We start from the raw sequence: 19,643 nt of genomic DNA on the forward strand, positions 1-19,643 counted from the left end.
CTACCATTAATACAAACTTCTATCTTAAATACACAATACGGTTTGAAATTCAGTCTTGGCACAAGTTCAAAAATACTTATTTTTTTTCAAACTGAAATTAATAAGATTTACAAAGTTTTAAATTGTATTAAACCTTCAAAGTTTAATCTAATCCAACTTATAGTTTGAGAATTTTTACCATGAAATATAATCAGTTATACGACTTTTTTTTTAAAGAAAAAAAAATCTTGTGTCATATTTATTTAAACATAGTTAAATAAATTGTTTAAGTATTGTTAAGTGAATTGTTTAAGTATTGTTAAATAATAAATTAAGATACTGTTTAAGTAAGAATACAAATAAAACTTATAATGATATAGTATGTGTGCAAAAGAAAATATCATAAAAGGACTCAAAATCTTATTAAAATATTTATTTCCAAATGTACATTTATTATGAGCTTGGAAAAAATTATTTTATAAAAATGTGACAAATTAAATGAATTTTTCATTTCGATATAAAATATAAGTTTTATTATCCAAATCTACTTCAGTTCTATAGGAATCCAAGATCACATAAAAAGTCTTGAAGCACAAAACATTAACAATAGATTGATAAGTTTCATGGAATTGTAAGAGGGCCCATCAAAGATGTTTTTCTCACTATAAATGAATACTTTTGATGATCATTATACTCATCTTTGTCTCACAGTCAAAAAATGACCCATGAAATTTTTTGACTTAATCTTGAACTGTCTTTAAAAATAAGGGTAAAAAACAGAAATAACTTTTCATTTCTGCTCTAACAATAAGTTACCGATCTAGGTCAGTCTACCTCAGGTCATTGGATTATAATCCCTTCATTTTGTATGCTTTATTTATTGCTTTTCATTCAATGTTTACATTGTAACTTTTTCCAAATTTGTACAAATAAAATTTTTTTTAAAACTTACAATATTAAAAAATAAGTATAAAAAATTTATATTAATCTGGTACTGTATTAGCTATTTTTTTCCAGTTGCATTTATATGTATTACTTTTCTAGGTAAGTTAAAAAAAAATTTCTTCTTGATTTTTTCCTCCTATAACTAAATCTATATAAATTTATTAGCATAAAATATTTTTATTACCTGTATGCGAGTAAAAAAAATAGTTATGCAAATGAACGTCATTCATATTATTTTCATATAGCACATTAATATACCTTACATTTTTTATGATTATAGCTTTATGTGAATGTTGTTTCTCAACATAGTATTTTCTATTTTTTGAAAGTCCTGCTAAATATAAATGGTTGTTCATAACTGTTGTATAAAAAATTTTACCTCTGGTCTGCCAAAATTTAGCTTGGGTCTACTGTTGCTCTTGTCTTGTAGCTGAAACCATGCATCTGCGGTTTATCTTTTAACTCAAATTTTTTCTAAGACAAATTAATAAAAGAGAAAGAGCAGGTTTATGGATTTTTTATAAAGAAACATTAAATATGCAAATCAAAACATCATAAAATACAACTGATAAAAAATCAGTTATTTCTCTTTAATTAATCAGAATTGTCTAAAATAAGAAATATTTTTAATAGGATTCAGTTTTTATTCAAAATGCTCTAATTAAAAAAAAAAATCTGGCAAACTCTTTTTAAATTTTTCTTTTTTTATAGATTTTTAAAAATTCTATTTACTTATTTAATAGCTTTCACTATTAATAGAGTTATTTCTCTTTTAGCTATTATTGTATGGTATTCAAATTGAGTTTAAATCAACTTTTTGGAATCTAATTCTATGTTTGTATTATATAATTAGTATATGTTTAACAAAACATAATTTTTATAATAAAGTATATATAGTATGTTGAGATTGGTGGAAAATAAGGATTCTTGAAGCTAATTCTGGAGATGCAGGAGAAATTCTGCTAATCAGTTAATTCTGCAAGGTTAAAAGTATTTGAATTCTATATGCAAATTTGATAAAATAGAACAACAATTTATAATTTTTGTTTTTAAAAAATCTGTTTAATCATCACACAGTATAATTCGGTATCCGTGTTTTCACTGTGTATTATATCCAATTAATATACCATTCACATGCCAATCAAATTCAATATCACCTTCAAAGTTAGGATTACTGTAACTGTCAACAAAAAGATCTAGTACATAGAATAAAGCTCTTCTTTGGTTTTGGGGAGGGTAAACTCTACTGCGAAATTTTTTGGTAATTAACGTATACTTCAATTTAGCGATTATTTCTTTGGACAGAGGAGAAAACCATTTTAGCAAACTTTTAATATTATCCCAAATTGGAAGTATCAGTAATGCCTCTAAAATTGAATTAATACCTCTTCTTGAAAGCAACAGTTCATACTTATATCGGTTAGATTCCACAATGTCAGGGAGACACCAATTTAAAAGCCTTGTTGCAAAGATCAAATTATGAGCTTCCACTATATGCCCCACTTCTTTTAAAAGTAACTTTTTCAAGATCGTAATCTTGGAGAAGGAACAAGAACTGTGATTTAAAAACTTTTTAAAAATGTCCCACCCATATTTATCAAGAGAACTTAACCTGAACACCAACTTTTCACAATATAATATATTATCTTCACTGACAAATCCATTTATGAATTGATTCACTTCCGTTTCGGAATCAAAACACCAGCTCAAAAAGCGATTAGCATAGTCAAAATCACCTAACTGAATTAAAGAAATAAATATTTCATTTAAATTTAATTGATTTCTCTTAAAATATTGAATTTCATTAAGAGATTGAAATCCCCAATTCAAAAACTGCTCAGTTGCATTATAATTAAGTTTGCGCATGCAATCACAACAGTAGTCATTTGCATAGGTGACCATAACATGTTGCTTGAAAGTATTGATGTCACTCTCTGACATTTCCTTTGATAACAAAGCATTAGCAAACCTTAACTTATTTTCCTGTATTAGGCGTTTAAGGTTAGACTGAATTAAATTAGCCACAAATCTATTTCTTTCTATTGGAGAATCATTTTTCAAAATAATGCAGATTGTTGGAATTTCACCAGCCAATAGCAATGTCGATATCATAAATAATTTGGCCTTAGGCTTACTGTTTATGATAGAGAGGAAATGATTTTGAAATTGCAATGGGCTATGATGCCAAATTGTCCTGAACTGTTCCCCTGTTAAAAATCCATCTTTTATTTCCGGAACAAGATCTTTCATAATTGATGCATAGGTATCAATATGAATATAGTTCATTAACTTAAGCATTGCAGGCACAAAAAATCTTTGAAATGGCCAATAAAAACACAAACTGTATAATATTGTCTTTGAATGAGCATGAAAAATTTGTTTCTGCTTTTCTGGGTCCCTTATCTGAGCAAGTAGAAACCATAGCATAACAGTGTACACATCATAGGTTTGGTACTGAATATATTTATGGCGTTTAATTTTCCCAGTTAGTTTAAGTACAAAGTTTTCTATATTCACATTTTTTTCATGATCTGATAATTTAAACCAGAAATATTTAAAAGCAAATGAATTACCAATGAAAATTGATAATAATATCATATTTTCATAAATACCAAGTTCGGAATTATATATTTGATCAAGGACATGATCAAATGTCAAAAGCTTTGCTAACAAATCAGACAACTCGTTATTCTGAACAGCAGTCCAATATGCTAGTATGTGATTGTTATAGAGTACACTTAAAGTATCGACTCGCATAGTTTTTGCAGATGGTGCTTTCTCCCATAAATCTAAAATATCTTCTTCTAAGCAGTACTTGCAAGCTAATTGATAGAAATAATCAAAATTTTTTCCTGTCAAATCATTGTTAATCAGTTCTTTGAGAGATTTGACTTGATCAATGACACCTTCCATAGACCAATAGAGTAAGCCTCCTTTTTTATGAAGATCATAAAACTTACAATACTCTTTTCTATTTCGTTCAGAGAACCATCGAAACTGCAATCCTATAGGCCTCATACAGTGAGTTATATTAAGTTTTAATGACTCAGGCAAGATTAATTCATTTACTTTTTTAAGCGCTTTTTCTTCCAATCGACAGTATGCTAACTCAAAGTGTACACGCGATTCGTGTATATTTTGGCGATGGCGTTGTTGATTTTGACGTTGGTTCACCATGAGTTTATTCATACCAGCCGCTGCCCATAGTTTGATAGCTATGGAAACTGAAGAAATGTTCATCAAGGAAGGTGGCTCAGATAAAAAATCAAAGTAACTTTCACAACTTAAAGTACATGCTTTCTTTTCAATATTCTGAAATGACAGATCTCGATCAAGTGGAATTCCTGAAACATAGAATTAACAGAGTAAGAAAAGATAGTTATCTTTGCACTTGAATACTTAAATAATAAGGCAAAAAAGAGAACAGAATAATAAGCTGTTTTCCACTGGTGATGATAATCGTTTACTGATTTATTATTTTTTTAAGGACTTTACTAAGGAGTAGAAGATGGTATAGTTTGCTAACAATATATTTTTACTTAAATGAACTAAAGTAAAAAAAAAATGCTAGTTTTCAAATGTTTTGCATTGATAAATTTTAACTGCATACATTTTATTTTATAAAAAACATTCAACTGAATTATATAGGTTTCGCAGTTACTGATGTTAAATTCAGTAGATTTGTAGCTTTGAAACCAATCCAGAAAACTAGGAATTTTTTTAATTAATTACATGGACTTAGGCCATTTTTCTGTGTGTATTTTTTTGAGTTAAAAAATAAATAATTAAAAAATTGTTTGCATAACTATAGATTTTTTGGCAACTTAATACAGGCGCATAGCTAACTAAAAAAATACCATATTTTCTAATAAAACAACAGAAATAAAGGAATGATTTCTAAATCATAATCCGCTGCAGAATAATCATAGAGTATTTGCAATTTCTGATGCCGAGTGGTAGTGCTTCGCTCTCTCGTGCCACAGATACTAGATTCGATCCTCGGGCCGGGCAAGGTTGACTCAGTCTTTTATCCCTTCAGTGGATCAATAAATGAGTACCAAGCATGCTTGGGAACTAAACACTGGGGGTTTCACGTTCGGCTGACCACCTAACCGGAACACCTGCTCCTGCACCCCAGAGCCCAAGGTCAAGAAAACTGAGATGGGCACAGTAGGCCATAGCCCTCTATGGGCTGTCACGCCACTGAGTTAGTTTAGTTTAGTTTTATTTGCAATTTCTGGGCCACGAACCATCAGAAACTAATAAAAAAACATGACCATTTTATAGCCACCCCTGGGCAAACCTCTATAAGTATACTGTAAAAAAAATTGCAAGTTTAAAATCCATTAGATTGCCATTGACGCGACAGAAAAGGATACAGTAATAACCCCCAAAATAAAATTAGTGAAATAAAATAAAATATTTGTTTGATCAATGCCGAAGATTGGTGATTGAACCTTCACATCTCATTTCTAAGTTGCAATCAAAGTTGTTTCTAATATAATCTACCTAATGTTTTTTTTTTTTTTTACATTTACATTCCAAACTCTTTAGTGTTTTGCAAGAAAGGGATCGATCGCTATCTACGCTAAAATAATTGGCGACTTAAGGCAGTAGCTCATTAGCAACTAAAAAATTATCACTGAAGGGGACTTTGGCATTTGTAGTTGGCACAACAAATCACGATACGGAAATATCCTAAACTCATATTAGAATTAAATAGAAACCAACTATAAAAAATGGTCTTACTTTCCTCCATAATTGGCTAGGAAACAAAAATTCAAATTAAAGAAAATTTTGTAACAACGAAAGTTTAATTCAGAACAGACATTTTGTACTTAGCTCAAGTGACTAATTGACTTTAGTTAAACGTTACACCACTATAACTAATGCGACCTCAGAAATTACTTAGCGGTTTTTCGAGATACGCCATCAACTGTTTTAAAAGGCAGTTTATACTTGCTTGCAATCATTTTAATCTTGGTATATACTTATTGCTTATTTTTGGCTTACAGCTTTTATAAAAAATAATAATCTAGAAAAATTCACTCAAGATAAGGATCATTTTAAAAACCTAAATTGGATGTAAATAGTTTAAACTTTTATTCAGTGTTGGCTTTAAATAATAGCTTAAGCAAGGGAAAAGAAAATTATAAATATGTAAATGTAGCTTAGTCATTTAAACGAAATTCAAATGTATTTCAAAAATTGCCTCTTTAATGCAACAAAAATAAACGCTCAAAACGGGTTTAGATAAACAATCAACCAATCAAAAGCCGTTCTGAATCTGAAACCTGTCCGAAGGGGAGATTTTGATAAATTCACACTAATCTTAGTTTTATTTATTTTAAAATACTCATTAATTAGTTGATTCAATTGTTTAAATCATAATCTTTTTAAATGACCAAAATGACAAGTGTTGTATTGAATAATGGTGTCCAAATGCCTCTATTAGGACGTATAGTATTATTTTTATTATCTTCAATTTTTACGTCACATTTAATTGATGCGTAATTCGAAATTCTAAAAGCTTGAATTTTAAGATAATAGGTAGCTCTCTTATTCGTTACAAAAAATTTGCCTATTCTCATTTTATCACCCATTAAATTTTTCATTAGTTCCACATTTACAATTTACATTTACATTACATTTTCAATTTTTCATTAGTTCCACTTTTTTATCAAGAATCTAAAGCAAATATTTCATGATAACTGGAACTAAAATTAGATATTAAATGTATAGACGGGAAAACTAGGAAAAATCAAGCCCTAAAAATCTTCAATTTAAAAATATGTAGTTTTAAATAATGATTGCTGTGAAGAAGGAGTTAATAACCAAAAGATTTTACCATATTAGTGCTTACATTGGCAGTATGTTTCTATGTTTTTATTAGCTTTGTTTGGGTTTGATAAAATAGTAATATTTTTGTGCTGTTTAAAATTGTGTTAAAGTTTTACAGGTATTGAATAGTTTTTCTGAAGTTAATAAATGTATCTTACATTAGATATTTATTCAAAGAATAAAACTGATTTTCACATATTCAGAAAACAGCAAAATAAGTAAATAACATTTAAAATAATAAATCAAAATGGAAAAGCAGCTGAAACCAAATTTGTCTTATTTTAATTAAAAAAGTCGAAAATACTATTCTAGCAGAAAATGAAAAAAAATTTAAGAAAAGTGTGTTAGCAAGACAGCACTTCATCAGGAGACACACTGGGGTGTTGGCAGGCAGTGTGTTCTCTGATGAAGTGGTGTCTTGCTAACACACATATCTTAAAAATTTTTTCGTTTTCTGCTAGAATAGTATTTCTGACTTTCTAAATTAGATATTTATTTTCATAGTTGGGACATTCCTCTTAAAATCTCCAGAAGTCTTAGAGGTAACTGAAGCTGCTCTTAATCAAGGATATCGTCTTATAGGTATAGTTTTCTTCCAACTTTAATTGTTATTATTATTTTATAATTCATTTACTTTTAAACAGCTAGTGTATTTTCATTGATATTTTTAATATTTGTTTACTTATTATGTTTACTCATATTTTCTTTTTTCTTAATCTCCTTTTGATCCAGAAAATTATATACATGTGTTCGCCAGAAATTTTCAAAAACAATTTCAATAACCTTTATTAATGCTTCTAAACCAATAGTATTTAAAATAAAATTAGAATGTTAAAATTTTAAATTTTTATCACCAATAAATTAGGGAAATAAAACTTCTTTTTATCTCATACATATATGATCCTTGTACTAGTATTTCAAACAACAGTTTTATCTTTTTTTTAATTTACAGATTAGCAAACCTAACCAGTAGTACCATAGCATGCATGTTTCAATGTCTTTCATGTTTATTTTAAATTCAAAGTATCCTTCTCTAATTATATGATATTAATACAATGTATTTATATTAATTTAAAATAGACACTGCAAGTGTTTATAAAAACGAATCTTCTATTGGTCAAGTTTTGAAGAAGATTGACTTAAAGAGGAAAGATGTTTTTATTACAAGTAAATTAGGTAAATATATTTTGTTAATTTTTTTTAATATTAAAAATATTCTCAATTAATATTTATGTTTTTATACAATTAGCACTTTAAGCACTAACAATCTAATTCAACTTGAATATACATATCTTCCTGGGAGTCTTTTCTGAGTGGCTCTAGAGAGATATTTAAGAGTGACCTCGTATTTGAACACACTCAACTGGTCTGTGAATGAGATATCGCCACACACTTAATATTTTTTTTATTCTGCTTATATTTCTACCTATGGTACCGATTATAGTATAAAAATAATTCAAGGTTGTGTCATTTTTGCTTTAAACCATCTTATGTGTTTGATTTATTTTAAAATATCCTTTTTATTTTGGTAACACAATTAAAACATGTTTTACTTAAATAATGGCATGTATATTTATTTGTTACTTGCATTTTTTTTTTCATTTCATTTGCCATTAAAAAATTTAAACTATGTTACGTAAATATTTATTAATATGGAAAAGAGTGTTGTTGTATCATTTTTATTTTCTGAAGAAGAAAGAAGAGTCAATTTCAGTTGTTTACATTGTATAGCATTTATTTGAGCTCTTTGGAGTACATTGTTACCTTTTCATTAGTGATAGATATTTAACAATATTCTGTGTTTTGTTATGTTTACATTTTATTATTTATTTTACCAGTATGACGGCACATGAAATGTATCAGGTTGTTAAGCTGATATTTCCAACCAACACTTTCTTTGTTAAATTTTGAAAAGAATTTTCAAATTTGTATGAATCTTAAAAATATAGATATATTTTTAGTTGCATTTTAATATCTCCGTACATGATTGCAAAAAAATATGAGTCTATATGAAATAAAGATTCTCTAAATAAGAGATATATTAGTACTTTCCTGAATAATAATTTTAATTTTTTTATAGACTTATTTTTTGAATAAGCTTTTTATAATTGATGTTTAGTTATTATAAAAATTAAAAAAAAGTTTTAAAACTAAACAACATTATTTGATCCTATTTTAAGTAATGGAATATGAGATACTTTTTGATCCTACTCAAGCAAGTTGAAAGACTTTCCACTTAGATTCTATTTGTTTTTTTATATACTGCTACTAATTTGAATAATCTTTATTTATGAACGCAATTCAAAGGCTTAAAAGATGTCTACATTCATCTTTGTAAATTAAAAAATCTTATTCATATTCAGCTGAATTAATAGAGTATGCAAATTTTTCATGTCTTTGTTTGATAGGCCCTGCAAATCAAGGTTCTGAAAAGGCTAAAATATCAGCATTAACATCACTAAGTAATCTTCAGTTAGATTATTTAGATCTTTACCTTATTCATTGGCCTGGTTCATCTGGGATGAAACCTGATGATCTAAAGAATGCTGAACTCAGAAAAGAAAGCTGGCTTAAATTGGAGGAGATGTATAAAGAAGGTATTCAATAAGTTTATTTTGTTTTGTAAGTCATTGTGCATCAGTTATTGGGATACCAATGAGATCAATCAATGCTTTTTCCTTGTCTTTTACAATTTTTTTAAATTTTTTATTTAGTAAATTGATTTACATATTTGAAAAGTGGTTTTCTGCTAATTTTTGTTCAATGAAAAGGAAAGGTGTTTCAGGCAATTATAGAAAAATCTCATCATTAATTTAAATTTAGCTAAGTTTTTAAAACATATTTAAAAAAATTAGTTATTTAGAAGATTGAAAAAATTTTCTTGAATGTGAAATTTGGAGAACTATGTAACTGTGTGCTTTAATTTTGTCCTCTTGAAAAAATTGACCCAGTTGAGATTAGTAGATGTCCTTCTTTTATTAGAATACAAATTTTAAAAAATAATTTTATTTTATTGTATTTGCTTAAAACCTGGGCATGCTAGTTATCTGCTAAGTTCATCACATATACAATAAGTCAGCGTGTTTTTGTTGAATAAAGAACAAAAAACTTTAAATTAAAGTTTTTAATAATGTTTTAAATTTTCTTGTAAAATTTATATTTCACGAGAATATGTGAAGCAAGAATATATTTTATTCTATGTATATCAAGATAGCATTGCTCTTAAATGTTATTTTAAAATTAATTTTACAGGCAAATTCAAAGCTATTGGTATCTCCAATTACACTAAACAGCATATTCAGGAGTTATTACAGTACTGTAGTGTTGTGCCTGCTGTTCTACAGGTACAGTTTTTAATCTTAATAAGATAAAAGTCTTTAATAGATTAATTTAGGGTGATTGACATTTTTTTCTTACTTACAAATTTTTTTAATAGATATTATCAAAAAAGATCATGATAAAATTTAAGCACTTTAAACTTTATGATTTTGCCTTAAATTTACTTCACAAGGGAGAAATTTTTATTTATTTAATTTTGCATAGTTAGAAAAATGTGCATTTAAGAATGCAGAATAAATTTTGCATATTTAGAGAAATGTGGATCTAAGAATATAGAATAAAAATTTATTAATTTTCCGGGTGGTCTTTTGCTTCTTATAGTCTTAAGATTCTTAAAAATTAAATTTGAGTAAATTAAAATACTTTTTTGTTTACCTTATGCACTATTGATTAAAATATCTTAAACAATAATATGATAACAGAACTTCTTAATTGAATTTAAAATTATAATAGATTTATTTATTATTATTATTTTGCATATAGCAAAAAGTTTATTAGTGTAAAGTTCAGTAGCTAGATTCTGGGAGGCTTAGGGGCAAACACATCAAGTGGGGCCCCCTCAATACCTGGGGCACTTTTAATATGTTATAAAATATCTTTTTAATTAGAAAATATTTTAGGCCCTTATATTCAGGGACTCATGGCACTGTCTTATTTGCTTCAATTGTACCTTTGCCCCTAGTAAAGTTTAATACATTTCTCTGTTTTAATGCATAAGTATGTAAATAATTATGTTATCTGAATGATCCTTTATCTCATGTTAGTAATAAATGTTTTTCACTAGTGTATTTGAAAAAGATGAGTATCAATTGTTTGTTGCTGTTTTTTTTTTAAATTTTTATTGTTAAATTTCTTATTCAAATTACTTTAGCTTTTTTTTTCCTTCAAATAATTCCTTAGATAGAAGTCCATCCATACCTAACTCAAAAGGAAATACGAAAGTTTTGTAATGAGAAGGGGATCCATATTCAAGCTTATTCTTCTCTTGGCTCCAGGTCTGGTTGTAAGGAAGTAAGCATTCGTAGCTAACTAATAATGATACTTATGATGTCAACTGAAAGATGTGACATTATACACACAATAACTGACTCAAAATCAGGAAATGGGATATATATTATAGCATTATAACATAGTTTATTTGTTTAAGCATTGGAATCCAAGGGTATAGTAGACTACAAGTGTAATAGCATATAACCAACTTCTATATAGAACATAGCTTTTAACAAAACCTATGGTTGGCAAATTTAAACACAATAATGTGTATTAGCTGGCGGAATTCCTGAGCATGCACCAACTGGAACCATCAGGAATTCATTTCTTGACGTATTATAATACTTAAGGGAGAATTAATCTTTGAATTTTATTTCACTCATAGGCCTCAGAGTACAGTATTTCTATAGTAAAAATTCTGGTTGACATACTCATGATATTGAGCCATGAGATTTAACAATTAATACTTAAATACATAAACATGAAAACTTACTTACAGATAAAATATAACTTATTAGGTGACAGTTCTGCTACCTGCCAAACTTCCATGCAATAATTATAAAATGCAAACAGAAGGAATTATAAATATACAGAACTTTAGTTTAGCTAGCAGGTGCTAAACGCTCATGATATCCAGCAATCACTTAAATACATAAATATCAAAATTTGCTTACGAATGAAATGTAACTTATTAGGTGACAACTTTGCCTCCTGGCTAACCTCTGTGCTATAATAATAAAAAATAATGCCATCAAAAGGAATAAAAAATATACAAAACTTTTATTTAGATCAGTCTTTTGTTAGTAAATCAAATCTTTTGAGTCTTGGGAGAACATTACAAAGTTAAACTACTACTTTTATTAAGATAACTACTTAAAATACTTTAAAACATAACTACTTTAAAACATAGTGTATTTTGTATAACGTTTTTAAAAATTCTGGTATGACTATTGCTGCTATTCCCTTTTTGTTAAGTTCTTTTGATGGTTGAAATTTTCTATTGCAATTACATAATCTAATTAAATTATATTTGTATGTACTTGTTTAATGATCTGATAGAATTTTTATAATATGTATGAAACTCATGTACCATGCATACAAAATTTTTGAGTTTTCCATATTTGTATTTCTTAAATTATATTCCAAATACAAATGTAATTTAATAGCATTGTTTTCTATTTCTTTTTCCTTTTATCATTTTTTTATTTTGTGGGAGAGGGAAACTATGTAATAAAATATTAAAACTGGAGACATTGTAAACTATATCCTTTTTAATTGTTAATGGACTTTTTGTACTTTTATACTTTGAGCATTTCTAAAATATTATTAGTGTTACTTTGGATCATTACTTTTTTTTGTTAAATAATGTAATGCAACATATTTATATACTGTAGAATGTCCCATATCCGGAATTGATAGAACTTCGGCAAGTTCGAAAAATAGATTTTTTAAGATAACAGGTTCTTAAGGTAAACAAACATCAAAGCGTCTATATTCAATAAAAAATAAAAATGGGCAATAGTTAACAAATTACATTCAGCAATGTAAAATTCCATGTTAATTGCCAATCACAACTTTGGCAGCTATCGTTACAGATTTCCACCTGGTTTTTAAAGCTTGAGATTTTAATGCGGCATTATTATATGCTGTGAATTCCACTCTCAATTCACAAGTGCTCAAATCCCAGACTTTGAAGAATCGCTTTTTTAAGAATTCAATTAATGGTAATTCACCTATAATCATATGAGGCTTTATGATCGCATTTTTATCAGTTATTGCCACAAATTTTCATAGTTTTTAAATGAATTTTTGATGCTACATTAACACGCATGGCATATTAAACTGTATATATTCACTTAAAACACAGATAAAAGTATTATAATAAAGTTAATATTTAGAATAAGAAACTATTACTTTTTTTTAACAAAAATTATGAATTATTTTAACTAAAAATTAGCTTATTATGTACCTGCAAATTTCAAAATCTACATTTGAGAAGAGCTGTTTAATTCTGTTTTGAATTGTTATGTAACTTCTTTGCTATAAAAAAATTAATTGCCTTTCTAAACAAATATACTGATGAATTGCCTTTTATTGACATAGGTAAAAAAACAATGTTAACTTTTAAGCGTTAATTCTGCTTTTACAAAATTTCAGTTGTAAGCTTTTTTATCTGGAAAAAAAACTGTTTACCCTGTGATATTTAATAGGAAAGCTGTGTGTTGCAAAAAACTTTTTAACAAAATTTTACCCATGGGTTCATCATTTAGAGGGTTAAAGAAATAAAACTTTCAATCAAAATAATGGTTGTGCAGTTTTGCCTTGTTTGTATTTTCAAAACATCTTTCTATGGGCTTAACAAATATTTATTGATGCTATTTTACAAATTGTCATGATAAAAAAGATGTCTCCAACAATAACTTAGAATAAACAATAATTTGAATTGTAAATTTTTAAGAAATTTGGAAATTTAAAATTTGTATTTTATGGTTTTAATTACTCTATCTGACTACAGACTAACTGAATTGGCAATGACCCACCAGATACAAAGCTATCTGTGTGACAACAGGAAAACCATCAGGTCTCTCCAAAAAACTGTTGCTAGAGGATGAGATGCATGTTACCTAATTTGGGTTCTGATCACATTATTAAATTAGGATAAAAGTTACAAAACATATAAGTTAAATTTAATGGATCTCGAAATTCAGTTAAAAATGAATAACGAAATATAGTTTTAATATCTGCATCTACATTTTCTGATCATGATAAATGAAATATTTTTCTACAAAAGTTTGAAAAATTATTCAAAGTTTGAAAAATTATAATTAAGTACTTCAGTTTGAAAAATTATTCAAATAAAATATTTTGTGCTTTCTTTAATAAAATAGTACTTTAGATTCTATTCTAATTCAATACTATTTAATAATCTGTTCAATTAATTGATTACTTTACATAATGGTTCTTGCTTTGAAATAAATATGATATTAAATATTTTCTTATTGTGATTAGTTAAACAATTTTGAATGAAAAAAATTATTGACAAATAATTGAGCCTTTCTGAAATTTAGATCAAATTATCATTTAAATTGCTGCCAAAAAAATTTCAGGCTTAACAATTATATTTCTGTTTACCATTAGACTATTTTTAATTTTGTGTATTAAAACTGGACTTTGAAAATAATATTGACAAATTTTCTTCTGCCTACATTAAACATTACATTATTATTTCATGTACCAGTTATTCTTCAATTTTTTACCTGACTGCATAATTTTTTACATAGGGAAGTTATTTGTGAAAGCAATTCAGAGAAATATATTTTCTTCTTTAATATTCTTCTCTATTATGTCATGACTGCTTCAACAACTAAATTTTTGTTATTTTATAAACTTAAAAAACAAGTATACCGTGCTCAAAATAAAGAATGAAAGGCCTAAATGACTTAAATTCTAATTTAGAGATTTTTGTATACTAGCATGCAATCTAAATGATTTGAGGGGTAACTTTAAATGTGATAGTTAATTTTTACAGACAAAACTAAGTTGTCTTAGCGTGAGCTAAAAAATCATGATGAATTATTTTTGTCTTTTAATATTAATTTCACTATTTACTATTTTACTAGAACTAGTTATGTGAATAAATAAAATCTTTATATTAATTTTTTGTTTTTAAATTCTCATTTTTAAAGAACAGTTAATCCAATTCTGTTTAAATTTTGGCTTTTGTCATTTGTTATGTTTTAGTCTAAAATTATGTAAATATTTGTTCATCTTGTAATTCAAAACTTTTTCAGCTATTTGTAAGTTATAAACAATGAAAAATTGTTACTCTTACTAGTAGTAAAACTTACTCTTTTAATTATTTTTTTTGTAGCATGAATTTATCTTTAGCTAAACAAGTTTAAAAAATGTTTCTTGATATTGATTTTAATTGTTTTGATTAGACTTTAAAAGTCAAGCATCAAAATTAAGGGTGAAAAAATCTAATCTAAGTGTTTCTGGCAAAGTTTGAAATCCAGCATTCTATAGAATTCATAGACACTGTATATAAAGCCTAAAACTAGTCAGCAATGTATGAAATGAGTCACGTGTCACATTTTTCCTAAGCATTCTATAGAATGTCAAAGGAGGAACCAGCAAAGTATAAAATGCATCTCTAATTCATTTTGAATGTAATGAAATATAATTTAAAATATCCTTCAAGCGTACCAACTTGCAAGAAGTAGGTTCATTTTAATTTTTTTATTTTTTAAATGAACTTTTTTTTTCCTTTAATAAGGATAGCATAAATTTTGTCATATATTACTTTCCGTTTTCTTTACGTATCTTGAATTAATTTTTTTAGCTGCACTATCATTGTTTTTTCAGAATGTTTGTATTTTTGAGGATTTATATAATAGCCTTATCATATTTTTTCATACTTTGCCTAGCTAGAATTTGTCAGTCTATTGAATGTAATTTTTCTCATATTTCATAATTGTTATCTCACTTGGATAAAAGATAAATGTGATGTAAAAAATTTCATTCATATTTTATTTTTATAGCTTATGTCTGATCCTGCAGTTGTCCAGATAGCTCTTAATCACAATAAAACATGTGCACAAGTGTTGCTGAGATGGGCTATAGACCATGGAATGAGTAAGTACATTTATTTTGAAAAAAATAATTGAAAATTATGTCATTGCTAGAATTGGTTCGAAAATATACTTATAATTAATAAATAAATATATGAAAATAAAATAGAGGTTTCCAATTTTTTCTCGACGTATATATAAAGTGGAACCGTGATTTTACATTTTCCTTTGGACTAGCATTAAAAAATCCATGAAGCAGAGAACGGAAAACTAGGGTGAAAAAATCTATGCAAATTTATCAAAAATTGACACTTCCAAGTTGACTATTTAAAAAACTGTGTAATTTTTTCTTCTCTTTCTCCTTAAGATACAATTTTAACAATATCCCTCTCAATACTTTCTATTACTTGTAAATTTGCTTTTTTGGTTTACATTTGCTAATAAATATTGTTTTAGAGTTTTTATGCATTGAAATTCTTGAATAGTTCTGGGTATATCCTCTGATAGTTTTTATTTGCTTTCATCACTATCACCTGGAGCAAGCATTAAATCAGATATAGAAGGAATTGAAAAGTTATGCAGTCGATATACACGTGATCGATTTTAAGAGATCTTCAGCCATGCAATTATTTTTCTTCAGGAGCCAATGTTCCTGTTGGATAGGTAGAAGACAGCTTTATTAAACACATTTGTAATGCATTTTAGTCGACAGTGTCTTACGCTGGGGAAATCAAATTCAGAACTTCCAGAATATTTCTTTATTGTTTAGAAGCATCTTGCTTGCAAGTCACCGGAATCAAGAAGAAAAAAGATTACCTAACCAGTTGTTTAGTGTCACCTTCTTCATATGATTGGATTATTAATAGATTGAAGTTAGCTGAAAAAATTTGCACTCACAATTTTTTTTATAATTTAGGCTCGCATACTTTCCTTAACCACCCTTCCTGTGCTTTGCCCATCCTACCACCTTTCTTATTTTGCCTCAAAAGGGAAACCCCTGTAACGAGCAAAAAACAATGATATAGAATGGAAATAATGTCAGTACAGCTTCAAGCAGCTAATAAACAAGTCTCTCATTTTGTTTTCAAAAAAAAAAAAGAAAAAAAAAAGATTCATAAATGAGAGAACTCAGAAAAAGAAGCAAGCTTCAGAGAAAAAAATTATTTTGATCTGTTTGAAAAATTTATGAAGTGGAATTTTCTTTTAAATGGTATTGTAAAATCTGGTATAGTTTAACATTATTGGCATACATGCATATATGTATTCACGCAGACATGTAAGATATGAAAATATTGGATATATATGAGATATGAATGAAAATTGGATTAAAATATCTATTAAAAAATGCAATCAAAAGGCTTGATATTAATAATGAATATAATAAAGAATAATGCAGGACTTATTGAGTTCTGCTTAGAAAACTAGATATTATTGTTACCAAGTTTAAAGTTGAGTTGCAAAGCTAATCAACAGATGGCACTGCTAATTTAAAAAAGTATTAAACAACGTTTTTAAAGTAACCATCATTTACAACAGCAGTGTGACACATTATATGTATAACATTAACAGGTGCTGAGATTGGTGTTGAAATGGTTTGATAAGCCAAAGAAAACGTTAGTTCACTGTTTTGCCTGTTAGCAACACTACCTGTTGACAAAGTTTTTAAAATTTGTACTTTGGAGCAGAACATAGCAAACCTTACATCTCTATCTTCAACCACTATTCCCTAAACTGATTTTTATTAACTGTCATTTTTTTGTGATTTGTAAACTATCCTAACTATCTTTTTTGTCCTAATTTGATTAAATTTGACTAACTGTCATATTTTGGATTTGAATCCAAATTGTTATTTTTAAGATTTGATCTCAAGTTTTTTTTAAATGAAAATGCATTATAAGAGACAGTTCAAAGATTGATTTCATAAACTAACAATCCCCTTTTAACTAAGAAAAATCTATATTTAATGCATTGTTAAACAAATGTATTTTACTTGTATAGTAACATTTTCTTCTAATTATCACTAAATCTCATTTGTCAACCAAATTGTGAGAGAAATATCACAATAATGGCTTTCTCTGGATGATTTATCAACTTTATTGATTTATTTCTTCCCTGATTATGAACATAGGAAGGAAAATAAATAATGAGAAATAGATGTATTAAAACTAAAAATTGTATTTGCTTTTATAGTCTTTTAGACCTAAGGGAAATAATTCGAAAAACTAAAATACACTTCATTAATACACTTTTGATACACTTCAAAGCTTAATAGTTTTGGAATGCTTATATCATATTTTTATTCCATTTAATAATGATTAAACTTATTATTCTTAAAAATTGCAAGCATGGGATAGTTCAAATTTAGAGACTGTCCACTAATTACTCATCTTTCAAACTAATAATCTATTTAAGTCTTTGGGTCACCTAATAAAAGAAAAACTCAGTAGTTCGCTTTCAAAATTTCTTTCCTAGTCTGTCCAATTGCTAATTCTAAAATGTTGTTAACGATAAACTTATTAACATTTTTGAGCAGCATTTTTTTTCTCTTGCCCTCCGTATTGCAGTGAAAGCGCTCTTCATTTCATATACATTTCATTTCATTAATTTCGAAATAAAAAGCACTTTTAAATGTCTAATGTTTTAATTTCTTAGTTTCTTCTCTTTATATTTAGACGATTTTTGCTTCTAGATTGTGATGTATTACATTTTCTTTTTAAATAATTTATTTTTTAACAAAAATAACTATAATTTATTAGTTTTCTTTTTAAAATGTATGTTCTATCTTTATATTGAGATATCTATTTCCTAAGTCAAGAAGATTTTGGTTCTGGGATTTCTCACTGTATGTATATTCTAATTTGCTTTGTTTTTTCGTTGTGGAGAATTAAATATGCCACATGAAAGGAAATTTTCAAAGCAGTAGGTTATACTATTTTTTTTTACATCTTGGTTTCCACTTTTTAAAAATAGTATGTATGTATTGTACCAAAAAATGTCCTGATTTTTTTGCGAAATACTGTCTTGGTTTTTATTTTAAACCACTACTAAGCTGGTATAAGTAATTATATATATATATATATATATATATATATATATATATATATATATATATATATATATATATATATATATATATATATATATATATATATATATATATATATATATATATATATATAATATGAAGGCATATGTGAGTCTGCTCTTTTATTGTTATTTAATTTTAATTTAATTATTTTTTTTATTATTTTTTAAATAGGTGTCATCCCAAAGACACAGAGTACAAGTCGTTTGAAAGAAAATTCAGATTTATTTGATTTTTCCTTGACTCAGGAAGAACTGCAAAAACTGGACAATCTTGACAAGCAAAATCATTTTTGTTGGAATCCTAAAGATATAAAATAGTTATTGTTGTTTTTTTTTCATCTTTATATGTTGTTATTGACTTTAAATAAATTATTTTTTTAGCATTTTTTTTGATATTGCTATATATTTTAGCTACATACAATAGCTAATTTTGTTTCAAAAGGAAACATTGAAATAAAAATATTTTAATTTCTTTACAATATGACAGAAAGTTATTCAAACCCATACCCATTCTTTTTAGATTTATCTATACATAATTTCCAGTTCTAATACATTAATATTGGCTTATTCAATATTAAGTAAAATAAATTGATTTTAAACGAAAATTTAGCATTAAGTTAGTTTAAATAGAAATTGATTATTATCTTTTTTTGATTTTTTTTATTAATTAGATTATAATATTAGACAAATATAATTTAAAAAATTAGTGATACCTGCCTAATTTTATGCTTGAGCTGTATTTCTTCAAAAAAAATTTTAAATGTAAAAATAAATATTACTTCATAACTTTAGTATTTATTTTGTTCTTGAAATATCAAAAACAATTATAAAACAAACAAATCAACCTTGTCTTCAACCTAAACGCCTTATGAAATGCTTAAATAAAAATTG

At 26.7% G+C, this 19,643-nt stretch overlaps 2 protein-coding genes across 5 annotated transcripts; one reads left to right on the forward strand and one right to left on the reverse strand.

The window, feature by feature from the left end:
* Positions 1 to 397: 397 nt before the first annotated feature.
* LOC107452235 (uncharacterized) lies at positions 398 to 5,845 on the reverse strand. Its single transcript, XM_087169159.1, has 3 exons — positions 5,787 to 5,845; positions 5,674 to 5,754; positions 398 to 4,268 (listed from the first exon to the last, which is right to left on the reverse strand). Exons 2-3 carry the CDS (start codon positions 5,681 to 5,683, stop codon positions 2,023 to 2,025), a joined length of 2,256 nt encoding a protein of 751 aa, XP_087025285.1. The 5' UTR covers positions 5,684 to 5,754; positions 5,787 to 5,845; the 3' UTR covers positions 398 to 2,022.
* Positions 5,789 to 19,135, forward strand: LOC107452237 (uncharacterized). Of its 4 annotated transcripts, none has more exons than XM_087169161.1 (8): positions 5,789 to 5,907; positions 7,270 to 7,347; positions 7,846 to 7,941; positions 9,174 to 9,362; positions 10,018 to 10,109; positions 11,005 to 11,115; positions 15,636 to 15,729; positions 18,925 to 19,135. In XM_087169161.1, exons 1-8 carry the CDS (start codon positions 5,814 to 5,816, stop codon positions 19,068 to 19,070), a joined length of 900 nt encoding a protein of 299 aa, XP_087025287.1. In that variant the 5' UTR covers positions 5,789 to 5,813; the 3' UTR covers positions 19,071 to 19,135. The 4 variants fall into 4 exon arrangements, with proteins under 4 accessions (XP_087025287.1, XP_087025290.1, XP_087025289.1 ...); XM_087169163.1 differs by lacking the exon at positions 5,789 to 5,907 and adding an exon at positions 6,175 to 6,382; XM_087169162.1 differs by lacking the exon at positions 5,789 to 5,907 and adding an exon at positions 6,534 to 6,794.
* Positions 19,136 to 19,643: the final 508 nt, after the last annotated feature.

Source organism: Parasteatoda tepidariorum, chromosome 8, assembly GCF_982258835.1.
Source record: "Parasteatoda tepidariorum strain Cologne lab strain chromosome 8, Ptep-v5.0, whole genome shotgun sequence".
In the NCBI taxonomy this organism is placed as follows: Eukaryota; Metazoa; Arthropoda; class Arachnida; order Araneae; family Theridiidae; genus Parasteatoda; species Parasteatoda tepidariorum.

Coding starts and splice junctions, on each gene's coding strand:
- LOC107452237 (XM_087169161.1), top strand. CDS start 5,814: ATGCGACCTCAGAAATTACTTAGCGGTTTTTCGAGATACGCCATCAAC. Junction 5,908..7,269: donor TTGCAATCATTTTAATCTTG/GTATATACTTAT, acceptor TTATTTTCATAG/TTGGGACATTCCTCTTAAAA. Junction 11,116..15,635: donor CCAGGTCTGGTTGTAAGGAA/GTAAGCATTCGT, acceptor TTATTTTTATAG/CTTATGTCTGATCCTGCAGT.